The following is a 27,629-nucleotide window of genomic DNA, read 5'->3' on the forward strand; positions in this document are numbered from 1 at the left end:
CCGATGAATTTCCATGAGGATTTTTTGAAGAATGCAAATTGCTGTAAAATGTGAAGAACAAAAGAGTTGAAAAATGAGAAACTGAGAAAAACAACATTGGCAGATCCTTCCATCCATATTCCCAGGTAAGTTGGTCTAGGATTGACATTAAACATTTAATAATACCCCTTTTCCAAGTACTAGCTGCTCTCCTCTCCTTCCCTATTGTAAGCTCACCTGACTGGCTAGTCATCTTAATGAAAGAGTAAGAATTCCCCACATGGGAAAAATAGATCCAAGAAGCAACATGATTATGCTCTACCACTGCAAAGCACTTCTTTTGTTTCCCTTGTTTTCTGCTGTTGTTTTTTAAGAGCCATCAGTAGTATTAACAGCATCATTAAACAACAATATTGTATTTACAAAGAGCCAGTTTCCTGCTTATCAGCATTCATCAGCTAGTTCAGTAGTCGTGTAATACACAACACTATTAGGAAGGCAGGATGAGCAGTTTTGATAAATGATGGGTAGCGCATAAAAATAAAGGCTTCATTATGTTTTTCATGAGGTTTTAATAGCACTGCCTACTATTCCCTCTAGAATTTCCAAGTTTTTGGAATTTACAAATCACAGTCAGCCACAGCTTGTAGTGTTAGGGCCCACTGAGTTATTTCTGCAAAGCATGATGAACTACTATTGGCTGGTTGCAAACATCCCCTTCCTAGACAATGTGTTTGAGTGGGTGGTAGTTGTTACCCTGCTGATCCTGTTGAACCTTTCAGCAGTTTTTAGTACCTAAATAGGTTGTCTGGGTTAGGCTTTGGAGGTATTGCATTACAGTGGTACCTCGGTTTACATACGCTTCAGGTTACATATGCTTCAGGTTACAGACTCCACTAACCCAAAAATAATGCTTCAGGTTAAGAACTTTGCTTCACGATGAGGACAGAAATCATGCTCCAGTGGCTCAGCGGCAGCGGGAGGCCCCATTAGCTAAAGTGATGATTCAGATTAAGAACGGACCTCCGGAACAAATTAAGTACTTAACCCAAGGTACCACTGTACATTGGTTCTGCTCTCACCTGGGTAGTCAATTCCAGAAGCTGGTGCTTAAAATGGCACAATTTTTAAAATCAACATTAAAATTTCATGGTTAACACTCCCCTTGGCAGTTATATACCACCCTGCTTCCTGTATACACTCTGTTTAAATGGATTGTCTTCAGAAGCATAAAGGGAAACCATGGATCCCCCTTGGTGTTTATGATACTGTATATGATTTGTCAAGGCTCTATTTCATCTTCCATGCTAGCCAACATCTACACAAAGCTGCTGGAGGAAGTCAACTAGGGATGTGGGCTGAGGTGTGACCAGTATGCAGATGACACCCGACTCCACACCTCCTTTTCAGCTGATCAAGGAAAAACAGTGGGCATTTTAAACCAGTGGACTGGATGAAGGTCAATAAGCTAAGATGTAGTCCAGACAATACAAAAACACTGTTGGCGGGAGGGGTTTGTTTGACAGGAAGTGGTCCTAGAGTTAGCATTGTCAGTTGAAATTGAGGTCTAAGTGACTTTTAAGCAGCTCTGGATGGTCAATCAAATACACCCATATCTTGACAGAAATGGTCTTCTGACAGTTATCCATGTTCTGGTGACTTCCTCCATTAATTATTTCAATGGCCTATGAATGGGGCTGTCTTAGAACCCTGTCCAGAAACTTCAGCTGCTGGTCCAAAATATAACAACTAAATTATTAATAAGGGCCAATGCTATGTTGGCCTCCAATTCATTACCAGGCCAAACTCAAAAGGATTGCCATACCTTTAAAGCCCTAAATGAGTTGTGACTATTTTGCCTGAAAGTTGCTTTCTGCCACATGTACCTGCCACATGTACCTGAAATGAGAAAGATGGTGATCAGGGAAAGGGTCATTTCAGTGACCCTTAAATAATGCCCTCCCTGGAAAAGATTCTCTTAACATCTTGATTAATGCCTTTAGGTGCCAGACAAAAACCTTTTTAATCTTTCAGGCCTCTTAATTTATAAAAACTGCATTGCAGCAGCATCATAGTCTCTGTTGCTGTGTAAAGGTTTGCTGGGGCCTTCCTGCAAAATATCAAGTTTGTATTTTGCTTTCATTTCTTACATCAGAGACTCCTCTTTTTGTTCTGTTTTATACCGGTGCTGACATTCTTTTATGTTACTGTGTTTTGAGCAGCAGAGAGTATGCTCCTGCCACCTGGGTTGGGTGTGCAGGGTGTGCCCTGAGGGTGGTGGGGCACAGTGGGAGCCCGCTGGGCCCACCAGAATGCTGCCTTGGCGACATCCTCACATGGTGCTCCCCAGCCAAGGAGAGGGGCAACCCCCCAAGTCCCCCACACTACACCCCTGTGTGCTTGTGCTGGGTTTCATGTGCTTTTATATTTGTCTTGTTTATATTTGTACTGCCTATGTCATAGCTCATACAAGATATTTATATATGTATGCATATGTTTTTCAGTAGGCCATACAAATACGTAAAATATTTCAGATATCAAGGCCAGAGCAACAAATCTATTCTACCAGTACTGTGGTGCACGTGGAAGGCATCCTGCAGTAATAAGTACAGACTGAGTACGTACCAACAGGTGTTTCCAACTTAAATTGGAACCTGGCGGGTTTCTGCACTCTGGTCAAAAGTCATGAATGCAGACACCTTGGTATCAGCTGAATGCTAAAATGCAGCCTTCACACTCTCTGCTCCAACGGTTTCTTCAGAAAGCAGAAAAGCATGTTCTAGTGGGATGTGACCCTGCTACATTTTGGAGTCTATAAAGCCTTTCCTAACAAATTAGGGGAGCATCTTTAGCCTGTGAGTGCACTGCAGAACTGGAGCTTCAATAAAACATTTTCTACGTACTGTGACAGTAGGGTCTGTTTAAGAGTTCTTGCAATTGCTCTGGTAGCCTGTTGAGACTGGTTGGGGTCAACAGTGTAAGAGTGATGCCTGCTTGTATAATGAACCCTCATGCCAGTTGGAGCCTTCTGAAACCTGTGCTTTGCAGCCTTCACAGTCTCAGGGATGTTGCCCTCTGTAATGACCTTCTCCCATTGTTCTAGGGAATATGATTGTTTTCAAGCACAGGCATTGCCATATGTGAAGTGCACTGGAAATGCACCAGGTCCCTACTTTTCATTCCCAGGCATGTTTTCAACATGTATTGAAATGGTCATAATGTACAATTAATGGAGAATTGTTGTTGTTAGTGTAGTGGAAAGCAGAGCTGTACAGAACATCCCATCCCATGCCTATTTGGAACAGGTTCTGCTGATAAGCACTGTTTTGTGAAAAACACACCCATTGTTTTTAAAAACCGTTCTGACATTTGGACCCCACCTACAACCTGTTTCCTCTATTCCATGGGTGGGGAAGTTCAGGCTCAGGTGCCAAATGCCCTTAGAACTCTCTGCAGATCAACAGGTCCTGCTTTGCACCCTCCTAGAGTGTGTGCAATGTGTCCTTGCTCCGTCATAATACCTCTCACTTTCCCTGATGGAGTGGTGGGTGGGTGGGTGTGTATAAACCACTGACTTTTGTATGGGTGGAATGTACTCTACTGTGTAAAAAGAAAGAAAGAAAAAGGTATGAATCACACCCATTGCTCCACCCATCTTTGTGTCTATTCCACCCACCACTTGCATGTGGACCCTGGGAGGTTGACTGTGAGAGAATGCAGCCCTTGAACTGAAGAAGGTTCCCCACCCATGTCCCAGATGTTCATCTGAATCTTATTCTGCTCATGGACCAGAGGTATCTGCATAATTACAACTACGTACCTGAGAAATCAGAGAAATGAACTATAGATGCTTAGGGTGGCAAGGGAGGAGAGAGCTCCAGCTGTGCATAAGAAGGAATATCACTCATCTAGCTTCCTTCCCATGCGTACTCTGTGCCTACCAACTTTCCCTCACCCACACAATATTTAAGGAGATGTGAAACCTCTATTCCATGCTTCTAACCACCCTATAAGGGTGGTGCTGTGGGTTAAACCACAGAGCCTAGGACTTGCCGATCAGAAGGTCGGCGATTCAAATCCCCGTGATGGGGTGAGCTCCAGTTGCTTGGTCCCTGCTCCTGCCAACCTAGCAGCTCGAAAGCACGTAAAAGTGCAAGTAGATAAATAGGTACCGCTGTGGCGGGAAGGTAAACGGCATTTTCGTGCGCTGCTCTGGTTTGCCAGAAGCGGCTTAGGCATGCTGGCCACATGACCCGGAAGCTGTACGTCGGCTCCCTTGGCCAATAAAGTGAGATGAGCGCCGCAACACCAGAATTGGTCACGACTGGACCTAATGGTCAGGGGTCCCTTTACCTTTACCTTTAACCACCCTATAGGTGTCTTTTAAAGACTGTACCAACAGGAAAGGAAAATCAGCCATTGCTGGACTTGTAGTATAATGTACTGTAAGCAAATCTGACATAGTATTTCAGTTAATGTTCTAATTGCTACATTACAGGGTGGGCAGGGAGTACTGAACTCTGTTGTTTCAGATCATACTACCCAGTTGTCCCAGGAACAGTGCTTGACCTTAAGTGTGTTGATGGCATTTCCCCCCCTTAAATGTGGATAGATAAATTTGAGGTTCCTCAACTTTCATGTCATCTTTAATGAAACGGTGCAGAATTTTGTTGACACATTAATGTGTATAATCACATTAAAAGGACAAATAGCAATTAAACTGTGTGTAAAAAAAGAAAAGAAAAAGTGTGCAAAAGGGAATGCCTTGCTTGCTGCTTATTATGCACAGTCCCCTTAGCTGCAGAGACGGCAGCTCAGGAATACTATTAGGAATATTTAAAATGGAGAGAGAGTCTATGAAGCAGAGGGTGGGGAATCTAGGGTTTACTAGATGCATCTGTATTACAACTCCCATAATCCCTGATCATTGACCATGATGGGTCTGATGGTGTCTGACAGCATTTGGAGGGCTATAGGTTTCCCATCCCTTCTATTTACACAACAGAGTCCTGCTTCCATTCCCCTCCCACTGTGGAATGCATGTACTCACCCACTGCGACTGGCTGTTTAAAGGGATGGAAGGCCTCCATTATCCTTGGCCAGTCAACCCCTCTCTGCTCTGTCAAGGAATTCAAATTGAAGGGGCATGCCCAGCAAGGTGGAAGAGGACAAGGAACAGAACTCTGTTATGTCCTACAAGGATCATTCCTCACATACCAGCTGTGTGGATTTGATTGAGCCTTTGGTATTCACCTGGTGCTTTACTTCCTAAGAGCTCAAAGCAGTTTATATCTCAGCAGTCCTAATTCGAACAATGCAATATATGACAGCATGATCACAGTATATATTTCAGAAATGGTTTGGGGTCCATTCAGCAGATGCCAACCCTGGCAAAAGACAAACAAACAAACAAACAAACAAACAAACAAACAACCCAGCCAAGATTCTCTGCTAGAAAAAGCAAAAGGAGACTGTGATGAAATGAAAAGTAGAATATACTGCCCTGCTGAAGCAGCTGTTTCCTCTGGGACAGACTAATGACAGTGGGTGGTTTCTCCTCTAATGTCCCCACTTCCAGCAGCTGTCACAAGGTTTAATTCCTTTTCTTTCCAAGAAGCCTTTTGGACTCCTGGACTCTGCATTCTAATCCCACAATCATTCTAATCCCACTACTCCAGCAGGAAGGTAAATGGGATTTCTGTGCACTGCTCTGGTTCGTCAGAAACGGCTTAGTCATGCTGGCCACATCCCTCGGCCCATAGAGCGAGATGAGCGCCACAACCCCAGAGTCGGTCACAACTAGACCTAATGGTCAGGGGTCCCTTTACCTTTACCTTTTCCTCCTTTCACAATGACCCAGAAAGATGACTTTGGCATAATCTATAAGCAGACTTACTTGTTTCAAGGTGTATACTTGACTCTCTTCCTCTAATTCTACAGCTGATGACCGAAAATTAATCTTCTGCATCTTGGTTCCTATGTATGCATTTCTACCTGGCCTTTTCAAAGTGCATCCCCTGCTACTCTTGGATCAACTCATTCACTATGCTCTTTAATGCCTTTAATGCCATGGTGGTGCTAGCAAAGTTGGCATCATGCCGTTCTTTATCTCTTGATGTCAAAAGAACTTCCCATGGTGCACAAATCAGAGGCTACACCTGCAAATTCATCATTATGATAAGCTGTCTTGGCAAGCCATTTACAGTTGAAAAACAACTTTATGTTTGGTAAATTCATCCCATGGAGTGCTTCAAACTGGCACTTTGTACTCTATTTATGTTCTTTGCTGCCCATAAAGCTGCCCTGTTACAGGTAGTGCATCAAAACCCGTGACCCGAAATTCTGGCTGAGCTGCCTTATTCGTACACTTGCAGTTCAGATTGCATCTGCTCCGTCGGTAACATACTGTTAACAGCCATTCAACAGATTAACTGCTGAAGTCTTGAGCTTCAAAACTTCAGCTCTCTTCCTGGTTTCATTTTCCTTCTTGTGTCCTCTTAAATGGCTTTGCTATATGAAACGTCGAAGGAGCACTTTGGTTCCTTCCCACTGCTACTACTTCCTGCTTCTATTTTTACAGTAGCCATTTTCAGACTTCCTGTCTTCAGAGGATGCTTTCTAAAGTGCTTGGGAGTCTCCCACCCCTTGAAAATCGCAGTGACATTGAGTTTAAAAGGAAAGGCAGGGAGATTTCTTTTGGGAACAGGGTGATACAGCCTAAGCAGGATTAAAGGCTGTCCCCTAGCCATTGGCTGACATCGCCAGTGACATCAGCTGATAGGCAGGTGGATGTAGTTTTAGGGAAACAAACTGGATGGCCGGGCGGTCAAAGATGCCTGCAGGCCAGATGTTCCCCGCCTCTGTAGTAAATGGTGGGGACATGAGAATTCTGAAATTAGTGCTTTGCAAAACAGGTTATCTCTGTTGCATATTGAACCTTGATTATTCATAAAGGTAAAGGTAAAGGGACCCCTGACCATTAGGTCCAGTCGTGGCCGACTCTGGGGTTGCGGCGCTCATCTCGCTTTATTGGCTGAGGGAGCCGGCGTACAGCTTCCAGGTCATGTGGCCAGCATGACTAAGCCGCTTCTGGCGAACCAGAGCAGTGCACGTAAATGCCTTTTACCTTCCCGCCGGAGCAGTACCTACTTGCACTTAGACATGCTTTCGAACTGCTGGGTTGGCAGGAGCAGGGACCGAACAACGGGAGCTTACCCCATTGAGGGGATTCAAACCGCCGACCTTCTGATCGGCAAGTCCTAGGCTCTGTGGTTTAACTCACAGTGCCACCCGCGTCCCTATTTTATTGATTACTCATAGCTGTTTGTAAAGCAATATGTTTATTAAACAGGGTTGTATACAGCTCCCTAGCTGGGCTCCAAGAAAAGACCTGCAACAGGCCAAGGCAAGAGAGGCGTTAGGAAATCTGGAGACTGAGTAGACAGGTGACAGTTGATTTACTATGCCTGACTAGAAGACAGTGTGGTGCTTTAAGAAAAACATGCTCATGGATAATTGCCAGTGTATGAACCATCAGGAAAAACTCCCTGCACTAAAGAACCCATGTTTAGTTCCTGTCACTTTAAGCTACTTAAGTGAATTATTATTTACATGCAGGGACTGTGTGTGCACACTGATGCAGGACAAATGGCTCACTGTGAATAATTTAAAACACAAATGATCTCATTATCTACAAACAAATATTTATTATGAATAGTTGCTGTTTTGAAATTGTTTGGGCAGGTAATGTATTTATGTTTTAAAAGGACGATTTTGAACTGCAGGGGGTGGAGAGGAGGATGTTCCCTTTACAGTGTTTTCAGCCCACTAGGTTTGAATTCCTTTTTCATGCCTGCACATAGTATTTTTTAGAGAATGGTTTTGCCACTTAAAATCAGAGCACGTTCTTTTGTGAAGCCATGTGTTAGTTAATCCTAGATGCCTTAAAAATAAGACTTTTTTCCCAACTGCTTGTTTCACAGAATTGTTTTCACTGCTTTGCATTAAAGCAAATAAACTAATCACCAAAAGGACTAATCTCCCTTATTTGATTTGCGGTGGTACAATATAGATCAACAGCCATGCAGCCTCCCAGGTCCCTTATGATAAAGATTTGATATCCTTTCTAAATTTAGTTTCTATTGACTTTTGTATCTATCAGGCTAATGGACCTGCTACAATCCAGCCAGATTTGTGCTTTGGATGGAAAGTAATGGAAGCTAAAACAATAGAAACTGGGGCACTATTGATGTTTTTCTTTGTTTTTCAAAATGTTCACGTTTCGCCAGCTCTAGGAACAGAGGCAGATGTCTATAATCACAGACCAAACAATGGGGACTACAAACTCCTGCTTTTAATGCTATATGCAGTACTGGTATGGTGTACACTAGTACCTCGGGTTAAGTACTTAATTTGTTCTGGAGGTCCGTTCTTAACCTGAAACTGTTCTTAACCTGAAACACCGCTTTAGCTAATGGGGCTTCCTGCTGCTGCCGTGCCACCGGAGCACGATTTCTGTTCTCATCCTGAAGCAAAGTTCTTAACCCGAGGTACTATATCTGGGTTAGCAGAGTCTGTAACCTGAAGCACCAGTAACCTGAAGTGTATGTAACCTGAGGTACCACTGTACAATACACAAAATATTTAGGATGGGAATTCACTGTAACATTGTAGGTCCTACTGCTGTGCTCCATTTATGTCTGATACATTATTTTACCACAATGCAGCATGGGAGTTTTACAGCGTGCAAAGTGGCTCCAAGTCATTTTTGTATATAGCATAGCACACCACTATGCCTGCCTATTTTTTTAAATATTATTAGTAGTAACGTATTCCTGAATGTTCACTTTCCCCCCAACCTTTAGCTACTATATCCCTTGCAACCCACCCCTATACTCATAACCCCTTCCATGCCAATAACTGAAGAGTAGTTGGTTCTTTAAGGGGGTGGGGGAACAAAAAGGGAAAAATAAAGAGAAATAAACAAAAATGTATATGAGTAAATAGGCAAAACAAATCAAGGAAAAGGGCACCCCATTGCCTTACATAATGTAGAGTACTCAGACTGGTATTAGCATTGGTTAGTTTCATTCCACAAAGAGCTTAATTTGTGTGTGTACGTACATATGTATGTATGATGTGCATATCCATGTATGTATATATGTATGTATAAATAATGGGAGGAAATATGCATAAAATATATTTTCATAGGCAGTCAATATCAGGTGAGACCTTGGGCGCAATTATCAAGGTGGTTCTGTCTACCTGCCAAATTCCCAATACCAACTCTATGTCCTGCATGGGTATGCACATCTATCTTTGAGTGACTTTTCCAGGATCGTGATTGTTCTTATCTTGGCTTGCTTCCATAAGGTGTTATCACTTAATGACTCCACAGAACATAGGTGGCAAAGCAACAGTACATGATTTTAAGAATCTGTCTTGTTCAATTCAGGATGAACTGATATGCCTGATCCCTTCCATTACAAAGTGGAATTGGAGCTCAACAGTTTTGTGAAATGCTTCACTTGCATACGCTGCCTAAGTATTAACAATAAAGACACCTTTCATTCATCACTGATGGGTCAAACCTACATTTGGCCCTGGCCCATTCTCCAAGTCACATTGCGCATGGCTCTCATTGTAAGTTTTGTTTTATTTTGTTAAATTCTCCCCTATCCACATCCTGAGAAGAGAAAGCAAGCTTCCTTCAGTCTTGTCTACCATCTGTTTTATGATAGTTCATAAAGCCTTCATTCCAAACTTTCTGCATGTCTGTGGTGCTAGCTGAATCCAATGGGATTATGAAACATGCTATCCTGAAAAGATCTATTCAAAAGGAAGCTCCTTAAGCTCCTTTCATAAGTGGGCCTTATTCCCAGGTAAGAGTGTATAGGGTTGCAGCCTTAATGTTTTTACTTGTTTTCAATTAATATCCTCTAATCTAAGATGCAATATAAGAACTGAATCCAGTCTAATGTTAGAAGGATAACATGGAAAATGGTTAATATTCTTTTAAAATCTTTTTTTAAGCACAACTCATATAACTACTGCTATAGGGGATGTGGTTTGGCTCCAAAATATGTACATTCATTTGGATATATATTTTCCAAGCGTAGAAATAGTAAATTTATGGATATATTTGCATTCCAAGTAGGGGAAGATTTCACTAATATAGATCTGAGGACTAAGTAGCCCAAGGTAAAGTGATGTATCAAAGTAAGAAAAGGATGCAAATGAAACATTTAATAACTCTGACTTTTTTTTTTTTTGCCTGTGATGTCTCTTCTTTCCTGGACATTCCACAGTGGAATTGAAATTCACACCCAGAAAGCTCTTAAACTGCCATTACCATAGTGAAACTAATTTGTCCTTATTACTCCTCATTACCTTTTATTTTGCGATTGCTCCCCAGAGTATTACAGAAGCTCTATATAACTTCCTAAGTTGTGCTTGTTGGTTATGATTTAAAAAAAAAAAAGCTACCATGGTCAGTGTACACAAATTGCAGGCCAGCCTGATTTGTTATCCATGATAATTGAATTCTCCATTTAATTACAGTAGGTAATGACATTTTAAGCACCTTCTACAGGTGTTGGGAGTTTTTTTTCTTTTAATGACGCTAGAAAGGAGCATTAAAGGGTGACATTTTCCTGGAGTCTTGCCAAATTTTGTAACTGCTTTTCATCTCTAAATTTCCATATCAGTTTGATGATAATTATAAATCTGGCCACCTGGACAATTTTGCATTGAGTTGTGGGTATTTAAGGGTTGGTACAATCTACATTTTAGTTCTAGAGCATTCAGATGTGATTACGGGCCCATCCACATTTTTGTTTGTCCCATGATTTCAAGTTACAGGTCCAAAAAGATTTTTAAATTGTTGTTGTCCCACTGCTTTCCTCGGGGAAACCCACTGTTCTGTTTAAATTAATAGGTCTTGCTTTGACATAAAATGTGGATCTATTCTCATGGGTTTGGAAACAAGAAGTTATATCATTAAACAAAAAAACCTAGAAAATCAACCTCTGATTTCTCTCAACTGCACTACCAGCAAATGAAAGGGTATATTTATGAACCACCCAGTCAAGTTGATATTAGAAAAAACCTAGGCTGCATACTAGTCCTGATCATAAGCTATTCATGTGGACCAGCTACATGTGGATAAAGGGAAGTAGGACCATGCTGCTAGCACTTCCCCTTCATTTCACATGCCACTGACCCTACTCCCTCAGTGTCCACTTGTTCACTACACATGTCTACAACAAGTGCCTATTTGTGTTTTGCTGAACCTTGAACACATGGAAGATGGATGAAGGAACCTAACGGCACAACCACATCCTCCTCAAATTTACTTGAATGTCCTTAAGTGTTATCTGACTATTGTCAACTAAATATGTGACACCCATAAATAAGGTGTTCCTTAAAATCAGGGGCATTGAACAAACAGCTCTCGGCGGGGGGGACCCTATTTAATCCATACTGCTAGCACCTTTGGACAAACAACCAGGTGACTTTGCCTAGGTAAAGACATGTCGCTTTGCCTAACAAATGTGCATCTTGCTGCACTCTGGGGACCATGTATTATAATATTCCAGGTTTTCTTTTGGTCGTAGGTACCGGCAAATAACTCAGTGTTTTCATAACTTTTTCAGAAATGTGTAATTATAGAATAACCATTAGTCCCCATTTGTGCATCTTGCCCTGAACCTGTCAACCCTGACTGAATTCACCACCAAAAGATCTTTTGGTGGCAGCTAGCATCAATAGCTTTTAAAAGGAGCAGTATAAGAATAAACAGAAAATAAAATATGATAATATAGTATTAGATCTGTCTACAGTGGTACCTTTAGTTGCGGACATGATCCGTTCCAGGGTGCCGTTTGCACCCTGAAAAGTCCACAACTAGACCGGTGCTTCTGTGCAAGTGCAGAGCGTGATAGAGCGCTTCTGCGCATGTGTGAAGCATGGAGAACGCTTCTGCGCGTGCAGTGAAACCTGGAAGTATACACTTCCGGGTTTGCCGCATTCGCAAGCTGAAAAGACGCAACATGAACCTAATGCAACATGTGGTATGACCATACTCAGAGTTTTGACAGAAGGACAGCCTCCACATTTACAGACGTACTTCCTCCAAGTACACCCTGGGAATAAGCTACAGGGGTGTCTGTCACTACATCTCCCTGTTTATGGATCTCCCTAGATCATTCCTGAGGAACCTCTGGTCTTCCACATGTTGATAGAGTCCAATTCCCTCTATCCTGCCAGCATGACCAGTGCTCTGGAATTATGGAAGTTGTAGTCCAGCAACCTCTGGAGGGCTGTAAGTTCTCCATCCATGTCCCAGACCATCTGTTCAGCCACAGTCAAAGGGGTAACTCTGATCTAGATAAACCACCACTCTCATCTAAGAAGACAGTTCTTATGTAACCCCTATTTCTTTTTCTTGAAGAAATTCATTGAAATACACAAAACTGTCCCCCCCCCCATATTTTAAGCAGAAAGATACATTGGAACTAGAAAACTATCTCAACTCAGATGATACTTTGGGGCATCCCATAGGCATCTGGCTGGCTACTCTGAGAACAAGATGCTGCACTAGATAGGTCACCGGGCCTGATCCAGGAGAGCTCTTCTTATGTTCTGTTGAAACTCTTTCTTTTTTTACTATGTTATAGACAATACATTTAAACCTGATATTTTATACAATTTGCTGGAATGGATTTTTACAAAATACCAGAGAGCAAACATAATTCAATACCAATTCAAGCTTGCTTTTCTTGCCTGTGCTCATCAAATGCAGGTACCAAGGCTATGTTTCACATTGTCTCTGCAATCCTTATTTGCAATGTCTTCACCTTTTTGTTTCTTGAAAGGTTCACTGGAGGATTACTTTATTCCCTATAGCACAAGTATCAAGGTATACATTCCTCAACAGAAGGCATAATTATGCACACTTGACATACAAGTCAAGGAAACTATCGTTCTGTTAGTACATTGTTTTGTTGCATGTTTTTGTAGTGTTATTACATAAAAGAGCGTATTTTTTGTGCGTGTTTTTTCAGAGGGTTAAGCTGGTTGTTAAAGGGGGGGGGGAGTTTTGTCTGTGAACAAACACAGAGATAATGCTAAGAGGCTCCATTCAAAGAGACCTGAGCTGTTGTTGTTTTTAAAAATGTAGGTTTAAACATAATTTGTTGGTGCTATTCTGTTTGGAAGAGATGATCCCAGTTTTCACTCTCATCCTGCAGTTTCCAGCAACTGGTACAATAAATTCAGCAATAAAATGGTTATAAAATGCATTTTACCCAACAATTATCTCAGGGGTGCCAGGAGCAATGCTTTTAAATTCAACCTGAAGGTCAAGAATGAGGGAGACAGACACACCTGACCAAGGCGGGCATTCCACAAATGGGACATGCTCACTAAGAAGCAGCACCATTACTGAGGCTGCAGATCATAGGGTCAGAGATTATTGATATTGGGGAAGGTGCACTTTTAGGTACTTGGGTTCCAGGCCATTTAGCTGCAAAGGTGACAAGGAAAGTCTAGTCTGGGCAGAATACCCTGGTGGCCTTAGCTCATTCTGGACAAGTAACCTGCTACACAGGCCAGTCCTTCAGAGAAGGAAGGTGGACAAAGGGACTCATGAAGTAGCAATTTTAAATTCTGTATCTCCAATCCCCTGATCCTGCACTTTCATTTGGAAGTATGTATGTAGCGTAAGTGAATTAAGAGTGAATGTGAGAAAGGGTGGTGTTCAGTTATCTTTTACTCAGAGTAGAGACATTGAAAGTAATGAGCATGATTAAAATCCATTAACTTCAGTGAGCTTACTCTGAGTAACACTTGAACATCACCCATAGTATATGTTTATATGCAGTGCTGTTTTTCTAGAAAAAGGTGCTGGACACCTCACCATGGACACCTCTCTTGTTCTCTTATATTGACAATAGCGCCCATCTGACAGGTGCTGAAAACAAGATCTGTTTATATGTTAAAAGGTAAAAGGACCCCTGACCATTAGGTCCAGTCGTGGCCAACTCTGGGGCTGCAGCGCTCATCTTGCTTTATTGGCCGAGGGAGCCGGCGTTTAGCTTCCGGGTCATGTGGCCAGCATGACTAAGCTGCTTCTGGCGAACCAGAGCAGCACATGGAAATGCCGTTTACCTTCCCGCCGGAGTGGTACCTATTTATCTACTTGCACTTTGATGTGCTTTCGAACTGCTAGGTTGGCAGGAGCTGGGACTGAGCAACGGGAGCTCACGCTGTTGTGGGGATTCGAAACGCTGACCTTCTGATCGGCAAGTCCTAGGCTCTGTGGTTTAACCCTTAGCTCCACCTGCATTCCATCTGTTTATATGTATGCATGTGTATTTCTCAGTTATTATCTGCCACTTAAAGTTTACCTGGGCCTAGATAACCCTCAGATGTCTATACTGGCAGCAACACATCTTCCCATGATACATCTACCACAGCTTAAAAGGGAGCACGATAATATTATTTGTCATAAGTTCAAGCTATCACTCTAATAAGTGCAACTGTTTATTATTTCCTTATCTCTGTTGTAGCACCCAAGTGGTTAATATGTATCTGGAGGACTGTGTGTGAATTGGGTGAGTGATCTTTAAGATGAAGCTTCCTTTTATGAGAAAATAACATGCAATCTCAGGTGTATTATGGAAAACTGAAAAAGCAAATGTTAAAGGTTTCCCAGGTTCATCAGCCTCACCTTCTGGAATGGCTGCTGTGCATTACCTTGACATTGTTTGTTGGAGATTTTGCCATCACTTTATAAATGAAATGGGGGGCGAGGGAAGAGAGAGCGACTCCCTTTGGCAGTCTCCTCTGATTTTGCAGTCTGATTCTCAGCTACTAGTCTCCATCTCATGTAAGTGGACAGGCTACAACCACAAATAGCAATGTGGAAGCAAGTTATATTGGTATCAGTGGGATTTTCTCCTAAAAATGTGTGTTTAAGATTGAAGGATTAGTTGGTCATTTTGTAATATAATGTCAGAAAGTTAAAATATCAGGAAACAATTAAAAGAAGAAGAAGAAGGGATGATCAAAGTTCCCTACAAAACTGAACTATTTTTAAAAAGAAAAGAATACTGATTTTCATCTGTGGGATAATGTAAACATTTTTTAAAATCAATCAGAATTGGTTTTCATACAAGTTAATTTGATTTGAAGCCAAATTGATAAAGGACTTGTGTGTGTGTGTGTGTGTGTGTGTGTGTGTGTGTGTGTGTAGCATAGGAGCCAACTCCTAGGGGCTGAGGTCCCTTTGGTCTCACCCAATAAAATATTTGAGGGGGTCGTCCCCCTCCAAAGTTGATGGGCATTGCCATTCAAATAGTGTGTGCATGCTGCGTCTTGTGATTGATTATGTGGGGCAGGGCTTACCTGCCCCTCAATATTTTATTCAAGTTGGCACCCCTGGTGTGTAGTGACTGTAGGTGTCACATGTTCCAACTGCCTGGCACCTGACATTTTGCACCAGTTGATGTTTCTAACCACCTTTAAAGGTAGCCCCACATAGAGTGCATTAGATTAATCCAGCATGGATGTCACTAGTGCATGGATAGCTGAGGTGAGATCCATCCTCTGCAGGTAAAGTTGCAATTGACAATTCTGAGATCGTTAGAAAATAAATAGCTTGAGCTTGTGCAAAGGAGGAGTCCAATTGGTTATGGATAAGTTGCAAACCTCCATCTAGGTAGTTTCCCTACCCACAACATCCTTATCTTGTCTGGCTGCCGCTGCAACTTGTTTGTCCTGATCCAGCTCAAATTTGCCTCCAGACATCAGTTCCTTCAACAGCCTCCATGGAATGAGTAGATGGGGAAGAAAGGTAGAACAGAGTGTCGTCAGTGTACTGATGACATCACAGTCCACATTTCCAGATAGTCACCCCCACTCCTGCAACTGAGCCTTCTGAAATTAGTATAACATCTGTGTTGGGGACTCTCTCTCTCTTTTTTTTTAGGAGTTTGTTTTTGTAGCATGGGGATGATAAGAAAGAAAATCGCTTCTCTCAAACCAGTTTGTTTAAGGGAATTGTCAAATCCATTTTTGCAAGTTTACCAAGGTAAACTTGTGTGCACAAACCCACATGCCTCCAGAGCAGCCAGCCAGGTATTGCGATCAGCTTGTCAAGGTCAAAACCTGATTATTAATTCATCATAGGTCTTAACTAGTGAAGCTGTTTGAAGAGCAAATTGCTCTCTGCAGATGTTCCATTAAGTCAAATGCTACAGGAAGATACACAGGTTACGAACAAACATAATTCTTTTCTTACTCACTTTTGGCGGTTGTACAGTCATGGGAATCGTATCCTTCAAAGCACTGGCATCCCCACATACTGCACTGCCCATGTCCATTACAGAGATTAGGGCACCTGAGAGCTCTGATTATTTCTTTATGTGTAGCAGGTAGCTCACTTGTTGAATCAAACCATATAGTTATGTTTTCCAGCACCTTTTTTTCACAGGAATTTTCCAGAAATGCAATCATTGATGCTCCCCATGTGAGGTCATCCTTGCTTTGTACATCCAAAAGGCACATTTCAATAGCCACATCCAGCTGGGTGCCCAGAAGCCCTTTACAAGCCAAGCCAATGGGAGAGGTTTCAAGAACCTTCTGACAGCTTGCTAAGGCTTTTGCTGAGGTTAGGCCACTTGGAGTAGGCCATGTGACCTGAACTTTAGGCCGCCTCCCTTCAAAATAATCTTCTGGGAAAAAGTAGGTGAAACTTTCCAAGTCAGCTTGACTCAAGCTTTGAGAAGAGGAAGCAGATAAGGATTCCCAGTAAGCTTCTTGCCTTTTTTCTCTTGATAGCTCCTTCCAATGATCGGAAGACTCAAAATAGGTTTCATTTCCTGATTTTTTCAATGAGATGTTTTGACCAATTGGGTTTAAAAGGCCATTGGGGCTGTCTTTCTTTTTGGTTGCCTGAGGCAAATGCCACTGCTCAAGAGATCTAGGTGGTAATATTCCATCAGCTAGGAATGCAGAATCAGCATCCAAGTTAGTAGGATGTTCTGGTGTGACATCTAGATATGGGATTACAGAATTGTAATCCACACGCTCATAAAAACAACCTAAAGATTCCGGAGGAGAATGCTGAAAAGTGTGTAGAGCATTTACTGACTGTAAATACAGTGAATGCTCCTTCTGACACAGACAGTAATGTGTCCTATTCTTCCATTCTGACAGTGGTGGATTCTTGTCAAACAAACTCATCCCTGGAGCTATTCTGATAAAATAAAAGAGAAGCAGGTCAGAAAGTTAAAAAGGCTTGGTGTTCTCTCACTGATCAAACTTTCATAGTTATTTATCTCTATAATAAAAATGTAAGTATATCATCACACAGCCCCTGTTGGAGGATTTGTGGTGCCAAGTCACAATTCTGACTTGATATCAGGGTGGTATAGGGAACCAAAAGTGAAGGCAGGCTGCACAGCACCCATGTCTGTTGCACGGGAGAAAAGGCAAGGGACACTGAGAGGGAAGAAGTGGTAGCTTAAAACAGCAGACTATTGAGTAAAGCAGAGCTGGAGGGAACTAAGAGGAAAATGGCAGTTTCAAACCATGGTAGAGATTTAAGTAAACTACTCTGGAGTATTTGGGGGCTCCACATCCTTTGTCTCTCACACATGTGGCAGCTGAAGAACTGAAGGAGAAGTTTGAGTAGAGTAAGAAGAGAGGGAATGGTGGCCTCACAATCGGTGGCCGATGAAAAGGGTGTTTAGCAGTTGCAATGTGTGGAAGGAGGAAGATGCAAGTGGTTACTGGGGGGGGGGTATGTGTGCAAGAGGTGTGTGCAAAAGGAGAAGGAGAAGGCATGGGGTGAAGGTGAAAATGTGTGCAAAGCAGGGCAGCAGAAAAAGAGAGAGAAGTGGCTTCTGAAATGGAGTTGGGAAGGTGAAAAGTGAGTTTAGTAGTTGCATGGGATGGGAAAGGGAAACTCTATGGGGTTAACTTGGGAGGAATAGCAGGAGGTTAGTGAGCATAGCAAAGAGGGTCTCAGCCCCTAGCATCCTCCATATTTATCTTGTAAAATACAGAAAATACACTGAAATACAATCAATATGAATACAAAATTCCACATTTTTAAATTAAATAATAATAATCTGTGGCAGGTTTGTGCAGCCTGTAACATGCTAAGCCAAATGCAACCCAGCATCCAGGTAACACCGAGGAGCCAATGAAACTTCATTTCATTGAACTTTCAACTGCAGCTCCTTGTTTCTTCAGCAATGCTGAAATGGCTGTGTTAAAACTTCAAAGAAAACTCCAGCTGCATGTACATTTCTCAAATGGCTTGCATTTTAAGTAGTCTTTCTCAGTAGAAATGTTTGAACTGACAAAACATCTCATTGATGCAGAAATGCCTGCTAACCCAGCCTCTGTGCCTACCTAAGAATTCTTCCTCCTCTTCACATTGTACATCTCCCCACCCCCACCCCGGTTTTTGGACATAGGTTATCTTGCCTAGAGAGCAAGAAGGAGTTGCATTTTAATCTGAAAATATTTCAAGTTGTCTCCCCCATGACAGCTATAATATGAAAAACACAGAGCCCCAATATTCTGCAGTATAACCAATGATCTCTAGTTTAAGAAAATGAACCCTTCTTTTCCCACATATTTCCTTCCTGAATGGGTGGATACAATTGAACATCACACATGATCATATACTCCACACATGTGCATCAGTACACCCAATCAATATTCCACATTTTTAGGACTTCAATCCATTTAATTCACCAAGGAACAGTCATTCACACAAACATCTGCACATGTGTATGGCATAATGCATAAGCTTCCCTAGAGTGATAACCTAAGAACACATGTGTACTTAGCATCCTGCCAAAAGCTGAGGAGAAATGTACTATCCATCCATCTATCAGTGGATATGTATACACAAAGCCATAAAGTACATTGTCTGCCTTCTCTGCTATCTCTAGTATATCAATAAACTTACAGGCAAAATTATTTTTTAAAAGGGGTTGGGGTGCTGAAAGAGGAAGGAGCAAAACAACAACAAACCACTGTGCTTTAAAACTGCTCATGCTGTCTGCTTAATGTGCAGGTATGGACACTTGCAAAGAGATGTCTACAAAGTGTTTTTGGAAAACTCCAAAGCACAGCACTTCATAGGCTGAAGTGTGTACATAGTGCATACCTGGTCAGAAACAAGGAGAGAGTTACAATTCTCCTTAGCACTTAATAGGACATTATAGATGAGATTACTGCTTTACATAATGGTTACATCATAAGTGATTACTTGGCAAAGGTCATCAGCATTTATCCTTTGGATTAAAAAGATACAAGGAAATAATTGGAGTTTGAGTCCACATGCAAAGCACTTTTTAAAGAAGGTGAAATAACATCAATCAGAGAAGGAAAGTGGTCTCCCCTCCACTTGCAGCTGAAGCAAAAAGAGAGGGGGAGGGGCTGTATGACTAGATTCAATCCCAAGACTCCATACTAAACAAATGGTCAGTGGAATAGTGGCTTTTTAAAAGGGGGCATGTGCCTACAACCTCCATTGCCTTATTGGGCTGTGGAATTGTGCATGTAGCACATGTAGTTTTTTCACCCGGCTAGGGATAAATGCAAGAAAGTTTCCTTCAACATGTATATGGCCCCTAGCTGCATAAGGTAATAGAAGTATTCAAAATAATGCCCTTGAACACTTATTTACTCCAGTGGCTAACAGGAAAATGCATGAATTCCTCTGCTTGGATCTTAAAGTATGAACATGCATTGGTGAGATGAAGATAACAAACTGTTATCAGCAGGGTTGTAGCAACAATCTTAGAATTCAACTGGAACTTATTATTATTTTGCTAACCTTCAGAAGAAAGTGAGCAGGAAAAATATTATTAATAATAACATTTTTACTTGGAGTGAAATGCAATAATGTGGCTGTATCACTCCAATATGACTTTCGGGATTTAAGTATGTATACCTGCTTAAAAGCAAAAATAACTATGATAAGAAAAAGCAAGTCTTGTGGCACCTTAAAGACTCATTTATTAGAGCACACGTACATTTATAGGTTTTCATGGACTACGGTCAACTTCCTTAGAATCATTAAGCAATATCCTGAGTTGCAGGTTAAAAAGGAGTTTAGAACTTTTAACAGTGCTAACAGAGTGAGTTTGATGGGTCTTACTCCTAGTTAAGTGTTGATACGATTGCAACTCTAAACTCTTTTATTTTTGCAGGAAGTATGTAGTGCTTTAAACAGCTATGGGACACCCTCAGTTTTAAAGCTGCAATGAACAATACCTGTGGAAATAAGAGAACAGAACTACCAGTAGGCGAACTCTCCAACTGGTCCCTGGTGATTGGAGGTGCTGAAGTTCCAAGTGCTTGAAGGCAGCCAATTGAAAATGCTTTACTAGCTTCCATCTCCATTACTTCTACCTGATTTCGTAAACATGCTTTTTGAAAATCTGGAGAGCTTCATTATTTATATGAACAACATTGCTGTGTTTTCTCAGTGATTTTCACAAATGACACCTAAATCATCTGTTTCATTTCCCACATCTGTAGTTCTTATGTAAAACCTATATTGAATACAACATAAATCCCTGAATTAACAACATCCACAAACAGTGTGTCCTGGGCTAATAGATATGACTTTGGGGTCTGAAGCTGTGTTCCAGACCTTTTTAATCCAGCAAGTGTTATAATTTAATCAAGACTTCTAATTCCTAGAATATCCAAGCTATGAAGGTGAAAGCCTGGGTGATGAGCCATTAAGGGGAATTAAGGGGTTCAGTGTGAGACAGTGAATAGGTTGGGGCCCCCTCCTTCAATAGATAAAGCCAGAGTTTAGAGTAGACAGTTTTGGAGCAGTAATGTGATCTGGAAGGAAAGCAGCAAGCTGAAGAGATAACTAGAGAAACATTTGAGAGCAATTTTGATTTTGATTTTTATCCAAGGTTGCAGCTATGGGGAAAACAAGACCCTTTTTGGGGTGCTGATGCCATGAACCCCTGCATAATAGGTTCAGGTTGTAAAAAGTGCCTTAAGGAAAGTTGAACCTAGAATGGCCTGGCATGTGCTGCAAATCCATGTTGTACAAATCAGTCCTAATGAGGGAGTGTTGATATTGAAGGATAGGTACAGGTTGGTTCATGAAGACTTTGGATCAAAGCATAAATGACTGAGTGTGCGCTGCTCTTGTCCACCACACACCTCCCACAATGTGTGATGTGAAGGCTTTGCACAGAGGTCCGAAAACGTGATGAGAGTAAGTCATTACTTGCTGCACTCAGAAAAAGGAGGGCAGGTAATGATTTGTGTTCTGAGCCTTGTCATATAACTGTGAAACCCGTAGGTCACACATTGTGAAAGGCACATAGTGGCAGTAAGGGGCAGAGGTCCACTATTCCACCATAGAGATGATTCTGTAGGGGTGCTGAATTTTGCAGCATTTCGGAGGAGAGCAGAAAGAAACAATGCTGCTCCATTAAAACTCCTGACTGCAGAAGCCAGAATTGCTTCTGCAAGTTGCTGCATGTGTTCACCTTAATAATCATATTCTTCCTGCATTATATGGACTGTGGAGCTTTAGTACTTCCCAAGTGCTTGGTCACAGCTAAAGATGCTTCAGAAGATGTGTGGGAAACCTCTGGCCCTCTAGTTCCTGCTGAACTACAACTCCCAGGCCATACATGCTGGGGCTGCTTGGAATTATAGTTCAGTGACATCAGGAGGGTTAAAAATGCCCCACACTTGCTTTAGAAGAAGAATGGAGGTGTTTGGATTCCACTTTTGAAAGTTCTCTGAAATGGAAGGTGCCTATAAGTCCTCCAGCTGGCATTTGAACATCCATATCAGATGGTTTTTATACATCCTATTTATTTAACAGAATAGGCTTCTTAAATATTAACATTTCATTCTACGCACTTTGCCACATCTTGTCAAAATCTGTCTTTGAATTCCACAGCCATGTACTTGGCATCAGCATTCAGAAATTAAAGAACAGAGGAAATATCAAAGCCTTTGATTTCTGCCTTCTATCCCTATTTTACATTTTCCTGGATGGCTGGGAACTGTCCTTTGTCACAGCTCAGAAGGATCTCAGGGCAGTTGGCAATGTGACGTCATTTGTGAATATGAAACATCTCTCTAACAGTAGCTGATAATGTGTATTATTTGAGGGGTCTTGAAGGCCAGTGCATTTTCTTTTGTCACTGCAGCTCTGTGCCGGATCATAAAATGAACACTTTTTGAACAGCTTGTATAGAACGCTCTTATAATGGCGATTCATTTTTCGGCGCATCCCTTACCATTGAAAATCTCCTTTCCTTACCTCCAAGCTTTTATGAAGTCCTCCTCAGACGTGTTATTTTGGCGAGAAAGTAAAGGGCTCCCATCAGGCCCATGGAAGTCATTCTGACTGTTTCTGTCAAAGATGCCACATAAACCTCTGGTGCTATTAAAATCAATGCTTGGTGCCCTTACTGTCAAACTCATTCCCCAGTCGCTCACATCAGCTCGAACAAATGCTCCTGAAGGGAATGAGATCTGGAGAAGGAGCAAATCTGGTGAATATGAACTCCATCAGCAATTGTGTGTGTGTGTGTGTGTGCGTCTGTGTGCATGCATGCATGACAATAAGATCACCTCTGTGATTTTCCTTGGGAAATGGTCTCATTCATATATATATATATATATATATATATATATATATATATATATATGCATGTAAAGGTAAAGGTACCCCTGCCCGTACGGGCCAGTCTTGACTCTAGGGTTGTGAGCTCGCTCATCTCACTCTATAGGCCGAGAGCCAGCGCTGTCCGCAGACACTTCCGGGTCATGTGGCCAGCGTGACAAGCTCAATCTGGTGAGCCAGCGCAGCATACGGAAACACTGTTTACCTTCCCGCTAGTAAGCGGTCCCTATTTATCTACTTGCACCCGGGGGTGCTTTCGAACTGCTAGGTTGGCAGGTGCTGGGACCGAGCAGCGGGAGCGCACCCCGCCGCGGGGATTCGAAACACCGACATGATGATCGGCAAGTCCTAGACGCTGAGGTTTTACCCACAGCGCCACCCGCGTCCATATATATATATATGGCCAATACTTTTAGAATATTCCTTGTAAGACCAATTCACACAGGAAATGATTGTATTTTAAACCATTAAGCTTGTGGCTAAGTCAGGGCTTGAACTCCTGCTATGATGTTTTATGGGCAGTATTCTGTCCACTGGAAGACACTTCTTAGCCTTACATTGAGTGGAATTTACCTCAGCTAGGACAGCCTAATACACACCAGTGGTTGGCCATTCAACTTAGCAAGGGATACTCGATCTTTCACACTGCTTTGTTACAAAAGTAATCTCTCTCATTGGTAATTATCAAAACCAAAACCCAAATAAATTTGAGATACGTACGGTAATTTTTCTCCCTCCATAGGACTCCATGATTCTGACATTTGGTTGTGACGAGGCTTTGATGCTTTTAATTGCCAGTTGAGGTTTGGTTTCCAGAAACTGCCCATTGCACATATCTAAGATAACGATATCATTATCTTCCCATGCGGCAACACCACAGTTACAAGCAAAGGCAAGATGGCGGTTGCTGCAATGCCACTGGCGCACATGCACCTCAAACACTCGGTTCAGGCTTCTGTACAGCACAAAAGTTCCAGTCATGTAGCTGTCATAACGCCTAAGCAATCAAGAGAACAACATAAAGGAAGGATTTACTCACAGTTTGTTAGCTGCTCATTTTTACTCTAACCAACAAGGCTCCCTAATTAGACCAGTTTGGTGGCTGGCCTCAGAGGGAAAAGAAAATAAACTCTTGGTGAAGAAACACTTTTTCATCAACATAAGCAAACTAATGCCACCAGAGTTATTAGCTGGGAGTGCATAAGAATTCATGTGAGGAGCTCATAGCTGCCTGAGAGCCGCTGTCATGGCAACAGGCATGGATAAGGAGGATAAACATTTGATAAAAGTAAATAGGAAAATATCTCTGCCTCCGGGCCTTAATAAATATGTTTTAGTTGTAACTGGATGCTTTACAGCATGATGTTCTTCAAAGCAAAACCAGCACTCAAATAATATCTTCTGTGACTAATCACCCACTTCGACAAGGTTGACTATGACTAGGTGAACATTTCAAATGAAAAATTAGGGCTCTGCCAGAATCGCATTAAAATGAAGTCATATTTTCCCCCCTTTAGAACATATTGGCTGTAAACATAAGTTTTACTCTTAACTGGATTCTCAGCTGGCAAATGGCCACGTCTGGAACAATTTGTCAGTTTTACTCTTCACTGTTGCATGAGCTCAAGTCTACTAGGGTTCACTGAGAAGCTGATGATGTTCTTGCTCTGGAACGCATGCCAACATGGTGGCTGCAGCACACTCTGCATTTAGCTATGGATGACATAAGCTGAGGTGGTTACATGAGTGTTGATTCCATGCAAAATGCTCACAGAAGATTGGCTTTTTCCATATGGCTGAACAAGATGCTTTTCAACAGCAACTGATACAGAAGGCTCTTATTCCTGTGGCAGTCTAACCTAATAACAATCACTTGGAAATTCCATTGACATTAATGGAACATTTTGGAGCAAACATGCTAAGGATCACAGTTTCCTAGATTTCAGTGTTATGGCATAATCCTATGAACAGCCATATTGTGGGATGCGATGAGACAAAAGGGTCAACATGATCATCTGTCAAAACTTGCTATGAACCAAGCAAAATGTATTGAATAAAATTCTAGCCATTGTTCATACTTACATTAGGCTTAATTCTCATAAAATGTTATCCCTTTGCTTTGAATATATTCAAGAAAAATGTCCTGCTTCTATAATGTCATTCCCACACTTCAGTGGAGGCGCATTTGCCACCCTCTTCCCTTCTTAAAAGATGACTCAAGAGGTGCAAGTAGATAAATAGGTACCACTCTGATGGGAAGGCAAATGGCGTTTCCATGCGCTACTCTGGTTCGCCAGAAGCAGCTTAGTCATGCTGGCCACATGACCCGGAAGCTGTACGCTGGCTCCCTCGGCCAATAAAGCGAGGTGAATGCTGCAACCCCAGTGTTGTCCGCGACTGGACTTAACGGTCAGGGGTCCCTTTACCTTTACCTTACCTACTTACAAAAGGCCACAGATAGTTAAAGGCCAAATACCTGGTTATAGAGGAAAGTTTTTGCCTGGCAACTAAATATATGTATTGAAGGTGCCAGGCAAGTCTCCCAGGGGAGAGCATCCACAAACAGGAAACCACCACAGAGTAGGCCAATTCTCATGTTCCCACCCTTCAGACCTCTTGTGGAGGGGGCACACAAAACCAGTTTATATGTCCAGGAGTGTGCACACAATACCTTTAAAAGTATTCTAGGCACTGCAGTTAACCTCGCACAGAGTTGGAATTCCCATCACCTCTTAAGAAATTGCACCACCTATAGCTCTTTGAGGAGGAAAATATACTTCAAATGTGATTTAAAAGTATAGCGTACACACAGCCTTAATTAAATCCTCATTTGCAGAAGCTATTGGAATTTAGTTAATCTGGTTAATTGGTTTGTTGTTATATTTTAATAGCTATAACTATCATCCTATTTTCTGGTCTCACAAGTCTTTCTGGGTGTGACAGCAAATGCTAGAAACTTGGAAGGCATTTTTTTTCATGTGTGTGTTTAACATCCCTTGGATTCTGCACTACAGCATTTACTGTAAACTCATAAAATAGCATCCTAGATAGCTGAACAGAATACTAAAGCATATCATTATTGTGAAGCCAAATAGCTTCATGAAAGAATACTCACCATCCATCAAATGTGATGATGTGTGGATCAGTCAAAGAGTAGCAGTTCTCTGTGGGGAGGTCTTGAACTGTGACCTAGTTAAAATGAGATGTGTAATGCATACAGTCTCTGAGGCAGAGCTCCATTTTTTATTTTATTTTTTTACTCATAAAACATTATGGGCTGCATTTGACTTTTATGGGTGAATGAAACAAAATGTGACTTTTAAAGTGTGTTACAGGATCAGTATTTCCTGTGTTTTACTTATTATCATTACTTATTTTATATGCACCCAGCAAGTATATAAAGGCTATATAATTTATTTCTTCTAGGTAAACATCAGCAAAAAAAAACAAGTCTCTCCCTGCCCATCCAAAAAAAGTTTACAATAAAAAAGTTTTTAACTGGAAGTGTGTGAAATCTAGAATCCTGAAAAGCAAAGCAGCGATCAATGAATCAATTATTTCTGATCCATGTCATTTTTGCACGTGCTTACTAATAAGTCATTAGTTTCTGCGTTAATCTGAGAGTTCTTAAAAACCACAAGAAAATTCACATGTAAGTATGATGATTGCATCTAATTAAATACTCAGAAATTAATGGATTTAACATAATCATGTTCATTCATTTCAGTAGGTCTGTTCTGGGTGTGACTACTGTCAGTTACAACCCTGGTGAAGGACAAATTTTCAGATGATATAAAACTAGAAGGTGTAGCTGATACCTCAGAAGACAGAATTAGTACTGAAGATGCTCTTAACAGATTGCAGAGCCAAAAGTAGCAAAATGAATTTCAACAGGGACAGACATAAGGTTCTACACTTACACAGGAATAATCAGATGCACAAATATAGGATGGGTGACACTGGCAACTGTACATGTGAAAAGGATCTAGGGGTCATAGTAGACCATAAACTCGGCATGAGGCAACAGCGTGATTCACCAAGTGGGTGGGAAGCTAATGCCATTCTAAGTTGCATCAACAGATGTATAATGTCCAGAAGAGAAGGAATAGTGCTACCTTATCCAGTCTTGGTCAGAGCCAAGCTGGAGTACTGTGTCCAGTTCTGGACACCAGAGTTTAATAAGTACATTGACAAGCTGGGACATGTGCAAAGGAGGATGACCAAGATGGTAAAGGGTCTGTAAACCAAGCCTTGTGAGAAATGGTTGAGGGAGTTGGGTATATTTAGCCTGGAGAAGAGAAGACAGAAAGGTGATATGATGGCCATCTACAAATATGTGAAGGGGAGTCACATCAATGTTGGAGCAAGCTTGTTTCAGGAGCAGATTTAGTGCCGTTTGAGCAATGTGCACGCACTGGGCACTGAGGCGAGGGGCCACTGTCTCATGCAAGGTAAGCAAGGAAATGGGCTTCGGGAAGGAGGAGTGAGGCTCTGATAGAGTCCTGGAATCCTCCTGCCTCCTTCTCAAAGCCGAATTAGCACTTTTTCAGCTTTAGGAAGGAGGTGGAAGGGCTCCAGGATCCACTCAAATCCCTTGTGCTTCCTTCCCAAAGCTGGGCACCTCCTTACCTGCATTTGGGAAGGCAGAGCATGGGCTGGAGGGGAGTTGCCAAATTTTGGCTTTGCACAGGGTGCCATAGTACCCAAGTCTGCTACTCCAAAGGGTGGGACCAGAACCAAGAGATTCAAATTCCAGATAAACATTAGGAAGAAGTTTCTGATGGCAGTTAAATGGACTATCTCAGAAGGTGGTGCACTTATCTGGAGGTTATTAAACAGGTTGGATAGCCATCTGTTGGGGATTCTTTAGCTGTGATTCCTGCATTGCAGGGGGTTGGACTAGATTACCCTTGGGATCCCTTCTGACTCTACACTTCTATGATTCCAT

The 27,629-nt window shown here is 41.8% G+C and overlaps 1 protein-coding gene across 1 annotated transcript in view; it reads right to left on the bottom strand.

The window, feature by feature from the left end:
• Positions 1-27,629, bottom strand: part of LOC309379298 (von Willebrand factor D and EGF domain-containing protein-like) — a 195,746-nt gene that overhangs the window by 99,596 nt on the left and 68,521 nt on the right. Inside the window, exons 9-12 of the mRNA XM_081928384.1 lie at positions 25,797-25,870; positions 23,402-23,678; positions 22,316-22,530; positions 16,287-17,239 (exon numbers count right to left, since the gene is read on the bottom strand). Of these exons, the coding sequence (XP_081784510.1) occupies positions 16,287-17,239; positions 22,316-22,530; positions 23,402-23,678; positions 25,797-25,870 (1,519 nt within the window). The remainder of the gene's footprint in view (positions 1-16,286; positions 17,240-22,315; positions 22,531-23,401; positions 23,679-25,796; positions 25,871-27,629) is intronic.

This window comes from Podarcis melisellensis, assembly GCF_964234715.1.
Source record: "Podarcis melisellensis genome assembly, chromosome: 1".
In the NCBI taxonomy this organism is placed as follows: domain Eukaryota; kingdom Metazoa; phylum Chordata; class Lepidosauria; order Squamata; family Lacertidae; genus Podarcis; species Podarcis melisellensis.